Here is a 21957-nt window from a genome sequence, read left to right as displayed (position 1 = left end):
AATTGAAAAAACATTAAAGTTTTCCCTATTTTCTAATGATGCCATGGACTGAATGGGTTCATTGTCCTAGTCTTTTCCTGCTTTCTTCCCCAGCTGTTTATCTGGAGTCAAATCAAACATGAATTGTCTTAAGGACCATGTCCCTTGAATATTTAGAAACATACATGGAAAACACAAGCCATAATACTACCGCCACTTTTTTCTGATTTCCCACAGCCACGTTTATTAGAAAACCTATCAATGAATATGCAAGATGTTTATTCAACATATTATTATGTTCCAGACTGTGCTTAAACATTTAAAATAAGCTATTTTACCGTTAGCCTCAAAATAGTCCAATGAGATAGGTATCATTATGCCCATTAAATAGAAGAAAAGTTTAGGAAATTTAAATAACATTACTATGTCATTCGTTGAGTGATGTTTAGAGCTGGGAACCCATAAGCTTTTGGGCATTTTCTCTTATGTGCATGTAAGTATAGAAGAATGGCCCATACATTGCCTGGATGTACACAGTTTATGAGTTTAATAGAAAATGACAAAGTATACATTCAACTTAAATATAGTAGATGTATTAGCACTATAATACTATAACTTGTGATTTTGTTCCTGATTAATACAAATAATATGGAAATAAATTTCTAAATTAATTCAAATAAGGTCAATAAATTTTATCTGTGAAAGAATACTGAAAGGAAATTTAGCAAATATGGACTATTTGTGCAACTATTTGTCCAAAAGGAATGATTTTGAGACTTATGATTATCAGTCCAGTTGGCAAGAATATTCTCCAATGATGGAGATAATAACAGATCAAGTTTTTATTGATCTGTTATCATTATATTATGTAAACATGATTAAACTATTTGTATGGTTCTATATTTACAAGAAATATTTTTATTATAAATTGATTTCACAAATTAGCTCGCCTTTAAGGAAAGATATATACCATCACATTAGCATATGTCTAATGAGTCAACATTTTGATGTCATACAGTCTCAGAACCTGTGAATTTACTTAATGTGAGTCTCTAAGTCTAACAATTTCACTGCTGCTCCTTCCGGGCAGTTTTAATGCTGTAACATGGAGGACTATTAGGGAGGTATGTGTTCTTCCATTTGTCAACTTTCTTTGGATTTTTCATTCACCATGCTACTTTCTCTGTAGTGTCTCTCAATAATATGTCATGGAGGCAGACAAACAGAAGTAAAGTTTTATTTCAATATAACTAAAACATCAGTAAAAATTCATAGAAGTAACATTGGATATAAATCTTGAATCCAGGTTGAGATTTCAGTGTGGGATGATGGTACATCAGACAGAGGATTTCAATGTTAATCATACTCCTATTACTAACTTTACAAATACAAAATTCAATGTATTTAGAATGTGAAGAAGTTAGGATGCAGAGGGAAGGTGATGTCTACATGTGATAAGTAAAAGCAAGTGGAAACTCAGTGGTCTTGGCTAAAACTAGAAAACTGGGTATTTCTGAGTTCTCAGACAACTTTGGTCAATTTTAGTCGTGGAAGAGGTGGGAGAGAAGTAGAGAAAGAGAAATTCAGAAGGGGGTGATTTTTTTCTTCCAACATCACTTAATATATACCCAATTTTAAACCCAAACATGCAAGTTAAGTTTATTCCTTTCTTTATTTCAAAAACAAAGTACAATTTATTTGTAGATACAAGTATCAACAATTGTGGTATTTGTTAAACATTATCAATCGTATAAAAAGTTTTATCTTTGGTCATGTGAAATTTGCAAGAATATAAGCCTTACCTATGAGTTTATTTGCTATTTGTTCAGTTTTTAAACACTTAGTTTTTTGGACTGTTTAATTTTGAAAACTTATTGTTAAAGCCATTAATTTTTAATTTTTATGTTGCTAAAGTTTTCAAATTTAGCCTGATTAAAATAAAAATCTGAGGAATTTTGTACAGTTAAGTTTAGGAATTTTCCTAAAGGTGGATTTTTTTTATAAACTTTAAGAACAAAAGTGATAGGAAACTAATTTTATGTAATTATGTTAGTAGTAATTGACAAATAGGTGTGACTATACATTATCAGATTAATTATCAGTAATTTTCACAATGATATTACAGGTTTAGATTAAGAAAGTAAACTTGAACTTTGAAATGTCAAATTTTAAAATATTTTTTTCCAGTGAATAAAAATTCTGTCTTATTTTTTTTCTCCTCCCAGATGCAGGATCAGGATCTGGAGATGGAGGTAGGAGGTTGATATTTTTCTATACTTAAAACTCAGGTGGATATTATTATGGATAATTTTCTTATGTATATTCTATTACAAATGTCTCAGATAAATTTACATTTTTTGTTTTAGGAAAAGAGAAAACAAAAATCATTCTCCTTGCTAAGAAAATGTATCTACCATGCAAATTACTCTATTTGTCAATCATATACTATCTCCATTTCATCTTTTTTGTTCATTTACTTGTGTGTGAGTAAGCCGTCCTTGAGACAGACTCAGAATGTCAAAACTTCCTAAAAAAAGGAAGTTTCCATGTATATATGTGAGGACAGATAGATTTCATGAGGAAATCATTTAGATTTGCATTTTTAAAGTATGTAATACTTAATAAAAAATACATAACACTTCCTTCAATGCCAACGTACTGATATTAACATACATATAATTTTCATATAGTCAATGTCTTGATTACCAAATTTGTAGTTTGAAATTAAAGGAACTTTCATTCATAATAGAAAAAAATGTCAAACAAATTTAAATCAATGAAACCAAATATTATCTTTGCTTTATTGGTTACATGAAAATATAGTTCTTTTCCATAAAAATATGATACATGTTTTTTATTTAATTTTGCTTATAGGAATATGTAAGAGAAAGTTCGAAAATTTAAAATTTGGATCTAATGTACTTAGAACCAAATGAAGATTCCAATGCTAACTCATTCTAAATGTCTCAAGTGCTTTTCCAAATGAAGGCCAGGTGAAATTCTACTTTTATGTGCATAAACCAAAACAAAAACCTAGATATAATTTCAAGATTAATAACAAAGCATTAATAAAAATATAAATATCTCAAGGGCTTATTAAGTTTTGTAAAATAATTAAATGTATGATTTTGAGTTACGTTTTAAATGCATAGTTTGAAGAAGACTGTGGATTTAGGAAAAGCAGATTTTTAATGCACAGTTATTTAGTTTGAGAAACTTTGGAGATTTTTCAAGTTGCCTCATGTAACTTATTAGTAAAAGGCTTTACTAATTCAAATAAACTACACTTAGGGAACACAATTATAGCTGCATATTGGAGCATATTTTTCCCCATAAAGATTAAAACTAAACAGGAGTCAATAGCATGGACTGTTTTTCAGCATCACATGATATTGGACAGTCACTTGAGTTTTGGACCGTCTTTCTCTACTTCAAAAAATTAAGTTGACCCCCAACCCCAGTCTGGTTGATTAATATGCTATTCTCAAGGAAGCTTCCTTAGAGGCTTTGAAAAGATGAGTTTAGACAACAAATTAAATATTAAAGAAAAAGAAAAGGAAAAAACACATTTCCTCAAGTAGATGTTTCATCACTGGAATATTAAGAAATCATTTAATTTTTAAAATGTTGCTTTTGTAAGGAAGTAATTTCTATGCAGAATTCTGTATACCTTCGAGCCATTTAGTTTTATGTGTAGACTATCTAATTTGGCAGATATTGTGTTGAGATTGAACTGTTCCACTATTCCTCCAACAAGCCTTATTCATTTTCTAGCATCTTAAAAAAAAAAAAATCCACAGAACACAGGATATCTTCTTTCCCTTCCTGTTAAACTGAGTCTCCTATCACAGCATGCATCATTTCTTCTTCTTTTTAAAGGATAGGATATAGTTTCTGTTTCAGACACTAGTTTTTAGTTTTTCATTCACTATTGTTAGTACATGCAAATGAAAGTGAAGTCGAATTTACTTTTGCTTGTTGCATTTTATATTGAAATCTTTGGTTATGTTGTCTTGTGATCTGAGTAAGGCTGAATTTTTCAGGAAATAATTTTAATCTCTTGAGTATGACATTTATAACTTACTTCATAATATATAGGTGATACATCATGTGGAAACCACTTTTTTCTGTTTTCTTTTCCTTTTTTTTTATTGGATGTTCACAACATTACAAAGCTCTTGACAAATCATATTTCATACATTAGAATCAAGTGGGTTATGAACTCCCATTTTTACCCCAAATACAGATTGCAGAATCACATCGGTTACACATCACATTTTTACATACTGTCATATTAGTGACTGTTGTATTCTGCTACCTTTCCTATCCTCTACTATCCCCCCTCCCCTCCCCTCCCATCTTCTCTCTCTACCCCATCTACTGTAATTCATTTCCCTCCATGTTTGTTATCCCATTCCCCTCATAACCTCTTATCACGGAATTTGCAGGGAAATGGATGGCACTAGAGCAGATTATTCTTAGTGAAGTTAGCCAATCCCTAAAAAACAAATACCAAATGTCTTCTTTGATATAATGAGAGCAACTAAGAACAGTACAGGGAGGAAGAGCAGGAAGAAAAGTTTAACATTAAACAGAGACATGAGGCGGGAGGGAAAGGGAAAAAAGAAAAGGGAAATCACATGGAAATGGAGGGAGACCCTCATTGTTTTACAAAATTATATATAAGATGTTTCTTTTCCTTTTTATTTTTTCTATTCCTTTCAATTATAGGTGATTTGTGGTAACTTAGAGTAAAAAAGAAACATGACAATTTCTTAAGATGTTTAAGAAAAACTATAGCAAAAAACCTATTTCATTCTGAGTTAAATCTTTTAAATAATCAGGATTCTGAAATTTTTAGTAATGTGTATTTATTCTTAGCTGAATAAACTTTTATTTTTAAATTAGAGGTAAATGTTTTAATTTTTGACCAATTTGCTTTTTTCCCCCCAATCTACATGTGACTGTGCTCTGGAATACTAATGGTTTTAATTTTATTTAAAATATTTATTACAAGATGCCAAAAGTCTTAATAGCTACAATTAAAGTGGTATACAAGAGTACAATTTACATAACTTTTGAGTTGTACATAAAATATATTTGAGCTGGGCATGGTGGCACATGCCTGTAATCCCACTGGCTCCAAAGACTGACACATGAGGATCATGAGTTCAGAGTTAGCTTCAAGCAATATTGAGGCACTAAACAATTCAGTGAGCCCCTGTTTCTAAATAAAATACCAAAAAAAAAAGAGGGGGGCTGGGGATTTGGCTCAGTGGTTGAATGCCTCTGATTTTAGTGCCCCTGAATTAAATACATATATTCTGCTGTACAGATGATACTATACTGGCTCTGTATTTTAATATAGTGCCTACAACCAAGTCATCAGAGGGTCCAGAATCAGTTTCTTTTGAATTACCCTGGAGTGATTAAATAACCTATGATTGTTTGGCTAATCTCAATTATAGCTAGAATTTTTTTCTAAGTGGTTGGTGCCTACAGAATATATTCTCAGTACTATGTTTAGTTCATAATTAGGTCATCTTTACAAGCATTTTGGAAAGTTAGTGGTCATTTTTCCAATTTCTTATTTTAGCAAAAAGTTAACATAATTCCGAAATAGAGTGCACTGATCCAAATAGTGAAGTGAACAAATTTACTTGGAAAACATTTTTATGTGTGACTAACATAAATCATATTATTAAACATCCAAATTCTGAAATTATTTTAAAATACATCAATTTTTACTTTTTTTGATTATACTATATTTTTAAATGAGTAAATATTGTGGTAGTAATGAAAATTAGACTTGATTATTTTTTAAATAACTTAAGCCTAGACTCTTTGCACAAGTGCATATCTGACATTTATTGCATTTGAGGGAACATTTTAATTGCAAATAAAAGGGATATAAAGGTTTCATAAAATTTATGTTAACTTGTTTGGATGGATTTTATAGGAGTTTAAAAATCTTTAACTATTGATCTGTTCATTCAGACGAAATTTTCAACTGGTTAACTTTATTAGTATAACATGTTTACTGTGTCTCTGACATGATCTACAGATGTGCATTCATTCATAAGGGCAATTTGCAGAGTAATAAGAAGCAAACACTGCATACAGATATTAAGGGTAGCTTTTCTCATTTCAGAATCTATGCTCTTCCCCTGGTGTTTCAGAAAACTTGTAATATAAGAAATAACTTTGCATTATTAGTTTTCAACATAAGACTTACAGTTTATGGAATTCTGCTTTCAAAGAAAAATATTTGGTGAAAAAAAGCATCTACTTCAGGTATCTTTTTTGGATATGCTCATGCTTTAAAAGATAAATCAGGATAAACTATAATTAATTGTAAAATGTTCTATTGGAAAGTAAAATTTCAACCAAATTCCAAAGAATTTTAGAAAGTGATTGAACAAAAAGGATTAGTGTTCCAAGTGCTTGTATATATGGAGATTTAATGTTGTAAATAAGAAATTGGGTGTGTAGGAGGCATAATAATCTCTTATCTACCCACAGACTTCCTTAAGCAACAAATACTGCAGAAAGAAAAAGAATTAAAGATGTCTCCTCTCAAAATCCAAGGATATGTGGGTGGTTTAAGGATTGTTTTTAACCCATGTTTTTCAGTCGTATTTTAAAGGCAAGATTATAACTGTTTTTCCATTATTTCTCTTTTTTAAAATCCAATTCTGGATTGTTTAGGTTTTTGCTAGATACATAAAAATTAAAAGTAAGTCCAGTAAAATGAAAACTATATTTTAACTATTAAAGTTATTATAAATATACTATCTTGCTGTACATAAGACAGGACCCCAATTAAATTTTACTAACATAGGGGATGTTATGATAATGATTATAAAAATAAAATGTATTTAAGGCACAGGATAGATCCAATGGATGTAGTTTTATTTCATGGGGTACAAGAGAGCATGGGTGTGTAGGAGGAATATAACCACTTATGTGGTTATACAGGTCTAATAGGTTGATGTCAACAAGTAACAAGTCAAATTATTCTATGTAAAAGTAAAGTCTCATTTTCATTTATGAGTATCCATGTAATTTTTATCATAGATAACTTTTGTTAGAAAACCAGTTGACATATTATTTTTAATTACTGAAAAAATTATTTACAAATAATCTTTATATTACATAAATATACATAATTAAAACATTTATAAACACTACACATATAACAAGAAAAGATGACATTTCAACAAATCATAAATCTTTCTGATAATGTGGATTGCTAAAAACTGATAGATTTGTAAGAAGTTTGAGAATTTAGAAATCATGTTTTTAAAAAACATCTTTCCTTCTAATATGGGCTTGATAATATTCAGGAATTTAGTTGACTTGAACAAGTATAATATAACCTGGGTCCTGTGGCAAGATTCCTGGAACTGCAGTGATAAAGATGATCACAGTTTTCTACACTCAGGGATATTACATATAAATTCTCTCCCCAGCACACAGTGGGAAAATTATGATTCTAATTATGAGAAGGAAAATAACCCCCTACAGAAAAAAATGTTAAATACACTGTAAATAACAAGGAACTAAATATTCATCCCATAAAATAACCTTACATAAAAATAAGTAATAAGTAATTTTTTTTTCTTCCCTGTTGCTGCACTCATTCCTTGTTCTGACCGGAGTTTTACCTTCCCCACTTTATGTCACAGTCAGACACTAGCAAACACCACAAGCCTCACCATATCCCCCACCCAACCATCCACTGGGCTCACTTTACAGCCAAATCATGACAGAAATCAATTGTATAAAGTTCAGCTGTAATGCTGATCAAGAAAGAAATTCCACCATGCATGCAGGGTCTGAGAGTCTTCCAAGGCAATCCATAAGAGGTAGAAAGTAGAAACACCTCTTGCTGTGCTAAACCTGAGAGCTGCTGTTCTTTTGCCTGAAGATGAGCTTTTGGGTATCTGAACCTCAACTGAAATCTTATCTCAGCTTTTCATGAGTTGGAATCTATCTTGCTTTCTCTTTACTTCAAAAAGAAACAATACCGAAATGGAGTAATAACATAGAAGTAGAATGAATGAGGAACATGTAATGGATATTAATGTTGGAAAAATATAAGAAGCAAACAGAAGGAGGGAGACAAAGTGAGAATGATGGAAAGTGAAAAGGGAAGAGAAGGGAACTTTATTATTAGCTTGGCTGTATGGTAGTGTATTTCACACATGAATACCATTTTACAAATAAGATTTTTTTTCTCCCTCCAATAGAGCAGTAATAGTTTTCTGAATTTCTAGAGGTTGTTTGGGAAAGTGAAATGGATGCTACAAATTTTTGTCTGAGTTGTCCATATGTGTTTTTAAAAATTATATACAGAGGAAGAAATTTAGTCATTATGTGTAGTATGATAGAAATGGTTTTGGATGATGAATTCAGAGATTCACATTCTAGATTTTTTAATTGACTTTAAGGATACCTAATAAAGTTTTAGTCTCCAATTCCTTGGGTGATTCATTTATTTTATCGGTTAAACAGAATAGTATTTACTTACAGGAAAGATGATCATAATAAACGAATGCAAGCAACTTTGAACTTCAAAAAATTAAAGATGAAATGATAAGAATTCATTTTTTTTGCATTTTAGTCCCATTTACTCTAAGAATATAATTTCTATGAATAGTTTAATTAGACTTGAATATTTAATTAGTAATTTTAAGCCCCTGATTTAAAATATTGATGCTAGGATAATAATAGCTGTATGAATTCAATACAGTTTTTAGTACTTAAAGGAGACATCTAGCTTTGAAACCTTGAAGGAAAGTAAAATCACCTTTTTTGTATATACTGTGGAACATAAATGTATCCAAAGAAACTTAAATTACAGAAGATACATAAGAAAGGAGGAATAATGTTAAACATTTGAAAACCATAAATAATAATTCTTAAAACTAGAGCAGCAGGCATATGGTCCCAACAGGAAACCAATGAAGACGACATGGGAGGGATTTGTGGAATGGGTTTGATTCTGTGTATTATAAGGAAGAATTTTTCACAGGGCTATAAGCATGGCAAAGTATTTCTAGGTGGACCTGAGACTTTTAGAAAGAGATTCCTTTAAAATTGAAGGAGAAAGGGAGAGAGAAGGGAAACTGTATGGAAATGGAAGGAGACCCTCATTGTTACACAAAATTACATATAAGAGTTTGTGAGGGGAAAGGGGGGGGGGAACAAGGAAGAGAATTAAACAACAGCAGATGGGGTAGAGAGGGAAGATGAGAGGGAAGGGGAGGGGGGATAGTAGGGGATAGGAAAGGTAGCAGAATACAATAGTCATTAATATGGTATTATGTAAAAATGTGGATGTGTAACTGATGTGATTCTGCAACTTGTATTTGGGGTAAAAAATGGGAGTTCATAACCCACTTGAATCAAATGTATGGAAGATGATATGTCATGAGCTTTGTAATGTTGTGAACAACCAATAAAAAAAAATTAGAAGGAAAGATGGTACTACAGTTCTGTTCAATATTAGAATATGAATTGGGTAAATCTGTGAACATGTATAATCATGTTTAAAAGGCCCTATGATTTATTAAATGTTGAAAGGATAACTAATAGATAATACCTAACTTATTTAATCACAACGGTAGCCCTTGAATAAAGATCAGAAAGGATGAGTATCTTACTACAGACCCAATGGCAAATATGGTAACTAACATGACCCTGAAATTTCAGGAAGGAAGGAAACTGTCTTCAAAGTTATCCTGCCTATAGTAGTAGCTGTTCACAATGACTACACCAGACCTCAGATTCTGTGGTTTATATAAATTGTACTTTCTACCAAGAATCCTATGAAAAAAAAAGCAATTTAAATGCCTTCTTCTTACTCTTTTCCCACTCTCAATTTTACTTCTGAAATTATCTGTTCTATTCAGTGCAGTATTAAACCCTGTGGGCCTATGTTATTGTCTGTTATTTAAGTTAATCATTCTTCTCAGTTCATAGCATATAATGATTGCCATCTCCTGTCTTCTGTTATGCCCCTCTGTCTCCCTATCCCTAATCCCCTTCTTCTGCTATAAGTATTTACTCTAAGGTGTTTAATATATTTGACATTTATGATTAAAAAATATAAGCCAGGCATGATGTTGCACACCTGAACCCCAGCTAACTGTAAGTTGGGCAGGAGAATTGCTTAAGTCCAGAAAATCGATGTCACCCTGGGCAAAGCAGCAGGACCCTGTCACACACTCACACGCATGCACACATGTGTGTTTGTGTAGACATGTAACAGATGAGTAGTTATAGAAGGCAGTAGTTCAAAGCACAGTCTCTGGAGCTCTCAATTCTATGGATTTCAGTCCTGGATTACCATTTAATTAGCCAAGTGACCCCAGAAAGGTTATTTCACTTTCTTCATTTGTGACTCTGTCAGGATTTACCAGGAAGTACTTTGAGATTTGTGTTATGTGAAGTTTACTGATGGTTGCTCTTAGGAATTATGTTTGTGGATTAGGAAGAGAAGAATTTTTATTGGTGCAGATTTTAAAAAGCCAGATCACAACCGATATGGAGTTCTCAAGATGGATGGTCCTTATGAGTTCTGCTCAATTGAGATGATGGGGCTGGGCCTTACATCCCCCGTTTATCACCAACCCTGTGGGCAACACACAAAAGGGAGTGTGTCTCAGGCCAGATGGCTCTCTTTAGCTACGGACTTGACCTGAAGAGGCACTCAACTGAGAGCAGAGTGCAACACTCCTAGTAGCTATGAAGAGAGAAATGTGGATATGAAATCAAGGCCTCCAGTAAGACCCATAAAATACAAAACAGACAAAAGAAAATCCCTGCCTTTATTGAGCTTATTCCTTATGAAAGGATACAAATAGTAAACTCAAAAACAAAGAATATAGACTTGCACATGGTAACAAGTGTTATGAAGGAGGAAAATAGTGGGATAAGGGAAGGGAGGGTTGCCAGTGTTTGGGGAGTGATCAGGAAAGTTGGGAGAAAGATAAAAAGGGGAAGAGGGAACAAACCCTGAAATAAATGAGGGGCATTCAAGCAGAGAGATATATAGATGCCGAACCTCTGAAGTGGGTGCATGTTTGAGATATTCCAAGAAGATCAAAGATGTTAATTGGACTAAAGTGGGTAAGAAGTTGCTTGGTTGAAGATGAGGAAAGAGAGGGAGAGTGATCTTTCAGACTCTCCCACAGGGAATGGCTCTTCCTTTGAGTGAGCTGGGAGACTTTCTAACTGGGTAGCCTGTACCCCAAAAGGGTAGGTTCCTACCCAGAAGGTGTGAGCTACCTGGGAAAATAAAATATCTGAAATAATCAGTAAGAAGTAAAAACAAAGTCAAAAATTAGATATAAAAAGAGGAGAGTCTGATGGGTCTTCCAGTCCTGATGGGAGCTGGAACTGACTCATTGAAAAAGGCCCTCACTCTTTATTTAAGGAGGAGTACATCAAAGGCAGGGATAACGTTTCAGCTAGTGGAGTCTTGGTTCCATGCTTGCTTCTTGGTGTGGCAGGGGTCTTGCAGTAAAAAGGTTGATTGACATTTGACAAGATACACCCATTTCTGGGAGGTTATGCTTGAATTTGAGCAATGCACTAGAACAGGGCGCCATGTGAATAGGGCGTTCTCAAACTTCCGACTGGGAGTGTCCAAAACTGGGCTTCTGTGCCTAAAGGCTTCAACATCGCTCAGTTTACACATGGGTCATGGATGGCTCCTGGCACCCTTATGAAAGTCTGGAGCACAGAGGTATGTTGTGATGGGACCGGTGATCTTGAAGATCACCTTGGCTGCTGTTTTGATGGTGCACTATGCAGAAACTGGGAGGAAGTGAGGAGACATCTACAATTAAGAGAAAAACATAAAGTTTCTGTTCTCAGGTTGTCATTGAGTTTCAGGAGTTTGTGGCATATTCTCTAGTAGACTCCCTGTGTGTGTGTTAGATACACCAACTAGTCAGCTACTCACATTAGCAATGTTGTCTGTGAGTCTTTATTGAATAAATACCCTAGACGTTGCTGTAGTTAAATCCACAATTATATCTCTTAAGGTATTTTTGTACTGGAGGTTTTATAAAATACACTTCTCTGGATTGGATACTTTCAAGCAAGCAGAAAATTTCTGTTGTTTTCAGACTGTGTTTAATGCATAAGAATGCCTAGGCATGCAGCAGTGCATGCCAAATTGCATTGAATTGGTTTCAAATTCGGATTTGAAAATATAGCTTTTTTACTGAATTAAATGTACAATACATATTGTCGTGTATGATTTCCAATGTGTACTTAACAAAGAGCAATTTCATATTCTCTGGTAAATTACACACTTGTTATAGCTTGGGGATTTTAAGAAAATCCAGGAATAAATAGAAAACAATATGTTTAAATAATGTGAGCATCCTAGCTCAATGAGTTAAACCAAAAGAATTCTTCCAGTGCCTGTCAGTGAACTGGTTCTGAAAAGTCTTTTAATTGTGTATTTGGTGCGGATCCTTCTTTGAGAAGAATAATAAGGGGATTTGCTGGATTTTAAATAAGGTTGGTCTGATACTTTCAACAACCTGTTCTGCAGATGGATCACTTAAACTGGATCCATTCCTAATTAAATAGTATTTCTTATAAAATTATCTTTCCTTCCTCCCATTTTCTCTCATTTTCCAGGTGTGTTCTCATTCTTTTTCCTATGGTTTGGCTAATAGGGTACTGTTCTCTCAGTATTTTCTCTTGGTGAAGTCCACAGACAAAAAAAAAAAAAAATCATGGTAATAGAGTCAGTTAGAGAGGGAACTCATCTCTATAATTTCATCTACACAAAATGGTGTATTCTGCATATATTTGGTCCTGGCTGTGCTAAGAGATTTTACATGCTCTTGTAAGCATTTAGATAGATCAGGAATTATTCCAGATGAACTGACTGTCCTCTCCAGAGACCTTGACACTAACAGAAAAACATGACCTTTGGCACATAGAATTTCTGACGCAATGATCTAAGTGGCAGTGGCGGCAACGTGGTGAAAGGACATGTAGAGTTATATAGGGCCGTCTTTTCTGGTCCTCTCAGGCCTCGTAATGTAGTTTGAGAGCTAATCCTTAAGGAATGGAGAGTTTTACAATGCTAGGGATTTTGTTCAGTTATACAAAAGACAACCATAATAGCAGCTTGAATGTGGTTATCTTTAAAAGTAGGTGTTATTTTTAAATATAATTAAAGAGAAACACAGCTGGCAGTTTAAAGAAAAGAATTAGTAGTAGAGTTATTTTACTGCATCTTAAATAGTGGGATGATATTAAATGGCTATATTCTGGAAACTCATGCTCACATTACCTTTGAAGTCCAGGCTGTCCAACCATATCCAGGCATTGATTCAGGAAACTCCCATGGGTTTTCATGAAGAAAACTCCCTTATGCTGAGATCTGCTTTGAAACTGAATGTGTCATAGTTATAAAGCAAGTTGAATCCTATAAATTAGCACACTTTGTGGATTTTGTATTGTGAATGGTTCTTAGATCTTTATCTTCAGACCTCCACAATCTCTTATTTCAGCCTCTTGACATTTTTTGTGTATGGCTTTAGGAAAAACAGCCTTGTAAAAGGTCTGCTTGCTTCTGGTCTTGTAATCCTAAAATTTTTTAATTTGCACAGCCAGAAATGTGTATGTAAAATACTTATCTAATCATGCCTCCCCTTGGCTTATAACCCCCAAATGGCTATCAACCTTAGGATAAAAGTTGGTTTTCCCTAGGAGATACAATGACCTCTGGAATTGATTCAGTTCCTGCCTCTCCATCCTCATCATGCATCTTCTACACCTCAGACCTGACACTCAGGTACTCTCTTGTATAGAGAGTAGATCATTGAGAAAAACCATCAGTTGATTTCATACCTCAATGCTTTGTTAATGCTCTTCCCTCTTCCTGAAATTCTTCTCATGTGTTTGTTTAAAAATTGTTCATATTTCAAGACTAAATTGGTAATTGTATTCTTCAGGATGATTTTTTTTCAATCCCTTGATTGAGCTAAATATCTCTCATAAATTTTTCTTGTACACTATTAGTTTGATTCATGGAAATAATCTGTGTGCATATGTGCCTGGACTAATTAGTATTATTACTTTTATATCACAATATAAGATCTGCTGTATATAGGAGTTCATTAAATATTTGCTCAGCTGAACAATGCATTAACACTAAAAACAACAAAAAAAGTATACCTAAATTTCCAAATGTTCCCATTCATGTTTGCATGTTGCAGTTTCAATTATTTGAAATTCTAACATAAGATTGAATATGTGAAGGTTTTACTATACTAAAGTAACTATAAATGTGTTTTAACTTAGTGAAAGAGGACTGAAAAGCAACAACAATAAAAATGTAAGAATATGATCCATTCCACTAAAAATAAGGCAAGATGATACCCACAAACCTAAACCAGCCTCAAAAATAAGCACCATTTTTCATATTCAGGATCTAAAAGATGTCAAGAAAACCCAAGAGAAGCCTTGCAAAAAATCCATTGCAAGCTTTGCCTGAGAGCTACTTTTTTTTTTCTACATTCACTTTATTTTTGAAGTACATAGCATCTGATATCAATATATCAATTTGTTCATTTGTGTTCTACTCTATTATCCTAAAAGTGGTGTGCAGAGAAAAAATTGAAGTTATTTTAGGATTCTAGTTAGTTTGTAGGTAATTGAGGTAATTTTACCCTATGTGAATACTTTATTTCACATCCAAATTACTTATTAAAACACCAAATGGCTTTGGCCAGAGAATAGAATCATTTGGAAATCCATTTGATGCCTTCATTTAATTTGACATGGAACCAGAGTGTGTGGAGGGACCCTATCTTTTCTGGGTTTTTAGGGAATTACAATGATTATGCCACATAAATTTGCTTCATCCACCAAATAATATAACTTGAAAAGTGAAACACTCATATTACTTCCTCACATCCAGAAAGACTCTTACCGCAATTTAGTGACATGAAAGAATAGAACTCTCTGAGCTTCAGCTTTAACTTAAGAAATATTGCAAACCTAGAGGGAGGAGGAAAATAGCACCTTCCCATGATGTCTTGGAGATTCTAGAGCAAGTGAGTTTAAAGTAAGTCACACCACTCTCAGTAGACTAAAAATGAAGACTACAAGTAAAGACTCAACCAGCACAGCTTCATAGAAGTGGACCTTCCGTAGAGTAGATGCTTGATGAATATTATTAAATTAAGGGATGAATGAAGGAACTGGGAAGAGCAGTGATGTCAGTTACAAAGAATGAAATTAATTTATGCAAACATGAAAATAGAGACCATTGTTCTACTTCCCCATAATTGGTAATAGGACCCTCAACTTAGAATGGGAGTAGAAAATATTATTATAGACATTAACTCTTGAGAAATCTGCAAAGTGAGTCTATTTCTTCAGCCAAGCTCAAATCGGACCCCTTGCCCCTTCCTCATGCTCTTCTAGCTCATCTATTTTCCCCCACAAGTGAATCTGGAACAGCATTGCAATGCTGCACTCAGATATAAAAGACAGTTGTGGAGGATAAAAAGGAGACTTTGGATGAAAAAAAGAGAGAACAGCCTGGTGAGAGAAAGAAAGACTGTCCAATGTGAAATGTCAGAAGGAGGGGAAAGCACCGATGTTCAACATGATGTAGAAGAATTTCAGTGCTCAAGTTGGAACAAAAGAGGTGGAATTTTAAGTAGCTTCAGATTTGTATATGACATATTGATTTTATGCATTCCAACTCTAAGCTAAATTTCTTTTCATATTAACACATATAGTACATACTTATATAATGTATTTCTCTCTTGATTATTTCTATACCTGCCATACATATGCTTTAAGAAGGAAAAAATAAATGTGTTCCAGATGTAGTTTTTTCTTCCCAACTCCAGCATACACACATTTTTCTCACCCATCGGAAATAGCATTTAAAGCTGCTAGTGGATACTTGATTGCAAAAATATTTCTCCTGCCAGATAAGATGAAGGTTGAAATCACTGTTCATTCTGCTGATGGAGAGATCTGGACAACCTTTCTGTCCTCTAGCACTTCTAAGAATGTATCCTGTGGAACTTGAAGGCCTCAAGATGCTGTTCTGCCATGGTGTACACAGATAAATGAGGTTGAGAAATGTAGCATATTTTGACTTTTTTTTTTTTGAAGAGTTATATACAAGCAACTAGTTTCAATATGCCTGAGATTTTTCCAGTTTTAGCACTGAAAGTCCTACTTTTAGGAAACTTTAATCCTGGAAAAGGCATGATTGGTCTCCTAAGTCATCAGCAGGACTGAAAATTCTTGCTGTAAAAGCATACTAAATTTTGTTTACCCAGCATTTTTAAAGGACACCTGAATAAGAAGCACTTTTCTTGAATGATGATATTTAAAATCAAAGAAATTAACAAACTATCCTGTGCACTTTGAACACTCTGTCCGAACTCCATGCGTTTGTCTCCTGGCCTCTGGATCGTCAGATGTCTCTCTCTATTGCCCTGCATTGCAGGTAGGTCACATGGAGACTGGGGAGTGGTCTCCTCTGAGTAGATTTGTTACTTAAATTTTAGATTGAAGGTAATTAGAACCTCAAGCCTAAAGCTTAAAATAATTTCTGTACGGAAATTATTTTCATGATTTTGAAGAAATTTTTCTTTCTCAATCTCTTTCACAAATGGTTACCTGTGTTAATGCAAATCTTTTGGGGAATTTCTATAGAAAGGTAATCTGTTGTGAGGAAAGTTTTTGAAAGGTCTATATACCACATTTTTTTCATTTGTTATTGTATATTTCTTTTTTAATTTTTTAATTTGTTTTAGTTGGTTATAAATGGCAGTAGAATGCATTTATGTACTTTGACATATTATACATAGATAGGATATAATTTTTCATTTTTCTGAGTGTACATGTTGCAGAATCATATTGGTCATGTAGTCACATATATACATACAGTAGTAATATCTGTTCCATGCTACTATCTTTTCTATCCCCACATCCCCTCCCCTCCCCTCCCACCACTTCCCTCTACCTAATCTAAGGTAATGCTATTCGTCCCTAGTCCCCCCTGCCTTATTGTAAATTAGCATTCTTATATTAGAGAAAACATTCGGTCTTTTATTTTGTGGAACTGGCTTATTTCGCTTAGCATGATATTCTCCAACTCCAGCTATTTACTGGCAAATGCCATAAGTTCACTCTTCTTTAAAGCTGTGTGTAAGCTTCAAAGGAGAAAGTGGTCATGAGCTTTGAGTTTGTCCTCATACAGACACAGGCATTTAAGCGATTCTCTTCCAGCCCCTCTCTTTAGGGAAAATACCCAAAGGGAAGAGAGTAAAACAGATAAGATGCACAGAGAGGAACACAAAACAATTTCAATGTCTGGGGAAGGGGAAAAATCAGATTTGAAACCACTTAGTTCAATTTAAACTTAAATTGGTTTATTTTTTTATTATTTTTTAACCACCATTTAAAACCTCCATCAGTCGAACCCATCTGCACATCCCACTGTATCACAAACAAGAGACAGGTGTCTCCCATCGCCAGCAAAACAACCACAAATGACAAAACCCATTTCAGTGAACACCAAACAATTGTCCTAATGGATTTATGAAAGGGACTCTTTTGTACTGAATAGTCTTCCAAAAATGCATTTGTTTCAGCCAATACTTACATTTTTCTAAACTCAAAGATATTTTTCTAACTTTTCTTAAGTAGTTTTCAGCTCTAAATAGCTAAGAATTATAAAGCACTGTTTCTGACATTTCTAGCACATAGTACCTACTAATAATGCTGAGAGAGCATTCCTTTGGATAAAATCTCTATTTTTTGTACCTCTGGGACAAGACTACAAGAAAGTAAAATACAATAGTTGCCTACTAATCCCTGAGGTTATTGCAGGAGGAAAGAGAGTAGATGGAAAAGTGCTTCAAATAGTATGTTAATTTTAGGTGTGTTGCTTTCAAATTGGACAATTATAAAAACTCATCACTGCCCCTCTCTCTCCCTCCCCTCCCCCCCCCCTCTCTCTCTCTCTCTCTCTGTGTGTGTGTGTGAAGGAAGTCCACACAGTTTTCATTGTCTTTATTAAGAAATTAATTAGGATCTGCTATGTATCAAGTCTTTTATAGCCATGTATTAAATATTAGCTATAACTCTTCAGGAAAAAAAATGTATCATGTTCATGTTCCCATGAAGAAAAGAGAAACAAAAATTGTCACTTGTATAACAAGAATTAGTGACATGTAGTATTAGTGACAAAGCCAGGCTTTAGACCCATGCTCTTGAGACTCCAAAATTTCCCTCTTTTTTTCCTCTTTCATGTGCCATCTAGCATGTGTTTTAAAGTCCATGATTTAAAATTGTGTTAAATTGTATTAAACATTTATTAACTTAACTGAGAGTAAAGTATTTTAAGTGGAAATTTACACTAATCATAGAAATTTTTTTGCTTTTCATTTTGCATGATGTGACTTTGGCTTACAAGTTGCCTGTGTGCACAAGCATGCACCACACACACACACACACACACACACACACACACATATTTTTTATTTGGCATGTTCACTCTGCTACTATTTATTAATAATATATTACTTATTATATATTAGACTTTATTGGTATGGGCTAATATCATTATACTTGTGTTGACCGTGTTTTAGATGAAAATAAATGAGCCAGAATATTTCAGAGAATGGTTACTTTTAAGAAAGTGAAGCTGGTACCATAACATAATGAGACATTTACTGAAGGCTTCCTTAGGAGTAAGGAAGTTAAGACACAGAAGCAGGGCATTTGGAGCAAAGAGGGAAACAAGTGCCAAGGCCCTAGGCAAGACCTCAGTGAAATCTAGAAACGGAGAGAAGACCAACACACCACAGTGATTAAGTGGGAAAATGGTATATGACAGCAGAGAAGCAATAAATTTGTATTTTATTCACAGTGTCATAGGAAGAATTGAAGAGCAGTAACGTTAGCTGGCTTATAGTTTTTAAAGTTTGCCCTGGCATTGGTGTGGAGGATTGATTGCAGTTGCAACCATGAATATGATAGTCAAACAGGAGAAGATGATCCTGACCTGACTAGAGTGGATGTAGTGCAGGTGGTGGGAAGGTGACCCATCTGCTGTGGCCCAAGTCTGCTCAAATTCTTTTCTGTTTCTTTCTATATTGACATTGGTGTCAACAAAATGTTCCATGTGAAAATAAAGAAGTTTATGGAAAAGAGAAGGAAAAAAAATAGATAAGAATCCTTTTGCAGGCCTCAAATTCTCCAGTACCATTCAACATTATGGAACGCATAAGTTTACTTTTAAAATGCAAACCTTTTTCACAAAAAAGCATTATTTATAAAACCAAAGCCCATGCACTGAGCCTGTTCTATTCATGTAAGGTGATTTTCTTGGAATTTCAAGAGGGAGACAGTCTGATGTTCTTTTGGCATTTTCAGCTGGTGGCTTTTCAATAAAGCCTATGTATACATTGATGTCTTTGTTTTTCATTTACCATTTCAAATGTATACGATTTAAGCATCATCACTGGTGTGGCAGTAAAAGGTAAAACGTAAAAATAGAATGTTCTATAAAGTGGCCTTTAAATGGTTTTATGTATTTATATTCTATGTAGGATATGTAACAGATTGTGATAACAGAATCAGATATAATCAAATTGCAGCCTTACAAATATAGCAAATATCATGAAACAGCTCCCTTCTGCTGACTCAAAGAGTAGGAGTTCTATTTCTTTCATTATATTTTTTTTTCTATAACAGCCTATCACCAGCAACACCTTTGCAGCTTTCCCCCTGCTTTGTCAGTGTGAATGTCCCCACAGTAGCACTTTACCTACATTCGTCATTGATTCTCTCACATTGGATTTTCTGCTCTGGAGACAACTAATTGAGTGGCTTGAAATATAAAACTTACGGCTTCTACCTTCAGTTTCTCATCATATAGCAACATAGAAATCACTTCCCAATGCCGAAAACCCCAAGACCTTCAAACTTTATTCAGTTTCCATGGTGCTCCAATTTATTTTATTTTTCTAAAGCCTGCAGCTTTTCACATGTGTTATTAAGGGGAGAAAGCCATTATCAATATATAAGCATCACTACAATTAAGATCTGCTGGCTGTTATGTCTGAATGTGAAGGAGGACCTATGATCATTCTTGAGAGACAGCTGTTTTGTATACTCTGTCTGTCTAATCTTGAGTGGGGCTTAAACAGGTGCTCTCAGATATTTGTAAACATGTCTTTTGCATATTTTTGTTTTCTTTTCCCACTGAGATTACTTTATTGGGAAACTAGTTGATTTTCTGTTTTATTTTGGCTATTTGTTCAGTTTTCAAACATTTGTTTATATTTTCCTCTTTTTAATACTAAATTGCATTTTTTTTTCTTTTTATACTATTTGCTACTCATAGAAACTATTTTTTTACTGGATTCCTGCAGTGGGAATAGTCTTGTACCAGTAGGGGGAGCTCATATCATGCCTATTTTATGGGTTGAAGAAAAGGAATTTTGAGGGTTTGTGTTCTTAAGGGTGGAGCTATTTTAATTCTAAAGCCAACAGAGATTTTAGGTTGGAATAGAAGTTATTTCCTCTGGTTGAAAAGTTCAAATTTTCTAAAGTTGTAAATCTTGAGTACATTAAGTGTTTAAGTGGCTTTGATTAATGAATCTGCATACCACAGGTGAAGTTTTCAGACACTTGAAATACGGAGGCTTTAAAACATATTAAAAGATTTCTTTGCTGAGATGTATTGGCAAATTACTTTCTTCCATAAATAGTAGATACAGAACCTGGTTTGAAGGGCTTTTCTGTATTTGTTTTATGATTATATGTCAATATAAACAAGGCAGGTGCTGATGTGAATGGAAATGGACATAAAGGTTAACTTATTTTTCTCATAAATGTCCCAGGTCATTATGCTTTTGAGTCATTTATCTTTCTCACTAAATTGGCATCAAGTGTAGCCACAAAGGCACCAGGATCATGATTAGCTAACTTTTGCCAAAATCAGTAAGGAAACAGAAGCTGAATTCTTCTTCTTCTACCCTTTTTCTTCTTCCTGGGCATTATGACTCTTCTATAAATCAACACATTTCAAAATACTGTCTGTAATTTTTTGATCTCTAATACAGTGGACATCAAGCATCTCATCATACAGCATTATACTTTTCTAGCCTCTTAGCATTTAATGTGTCTGCAGGAAATGAGAAAGGAATAACACATCCTCTCCTTGCTCATTTCTTGCACTATGTTGAGCACCCATCTAATGTCTAGCACCGAGTGAGAGACCAGGGATTTTTAAAAAGAAGATGAGCAAGACTCATCTCTGCCTGCAAAAAGCTCATGATCTAGGCAACTCGCAGTTTAGTACATTGGGAAAGGAGAGCTCCAAAATCTGCTTTCTTCATCAGAAGAAAAGGACAGTTTTCGCCAAACTGGTCCACATGTTTGACTTTCAATCATTCCTAACTCAGGCCAGCTGACTAATTGCTCACATTATGTCTAACAAATTTGAAAGTCTTTAAATTTGAAAGTGCAGGATGCCTGTGCTTGGATGGATATTAATTATGAAATCACTAATGTCATAGAATTTTTCATTCAAATCAATGTGCTGCTTCAGAGGTTAAATCTGTTTGGAACACTGGTGTGGAAGTGGGATGGAGAGAGGGGAGAAGAATGTAAGGTGGAGAGAAGAGACTGAAAGATGGAAGCATGTTCCCAAGCATTTACTCTGTTTCCTCAGGGTGAGCTCCACAATTGTCTAGCAATTTCCTAGCAATAAAATAGCTGTATTATGGTTGATAAGCCTTTAGCATGACAGAGCAATGACCCTCGACTGGATTCTCAGGTTTAAATAGCACTTTGATTCCCATAGGGCAAATCTCTTTTCTCCTATCTTTCCTCAATAAACATTTCCTTCTTTTCTAACTCTTAACTTCCTACTGCTCCCAATCCAGTGTTTCATTG

The 21957-nt window shown here is 34.1% G+C and overlaps 1 protein-coding gene across 1 annotated transcript in view; it reads left to right on the top strand.

Annotated features, from left to right (window-relative positions):
* The window catches only part of TMEFF2 (transmembrane protein with EGF like and two follistatin like domains 2), a 238790-nt gene that overhangs the window by 12968 nt on the left and 203865 nt on the right, over positions 1-21957 (top strand). The window contains exon 4 of the mRNA XM_081262368.1: positions 2205-2231. Within this exon, the coding sequence (XP_081118494.1) occupies positions 2205-2231 (27 nt within the window). The remainder of the gene's footprint in view (positions 1-2204; positions 2232-21957) is intronic.

This window comes from Spermophilus citellus (genome assembly GCF_964194105.1).
Source record: "Spermophilus citellus genome assembly, chromosome: 11".
Taxonomy (NCBI): Eukaryota; Metazoa; Chordata; class Mammalia; order Rodentia; family Sciuridae; genus Spermophilus; species Spermophilus citellus.
This window is presented reverse-complemented; position numbering and strand designations above follow the sequence as displayed.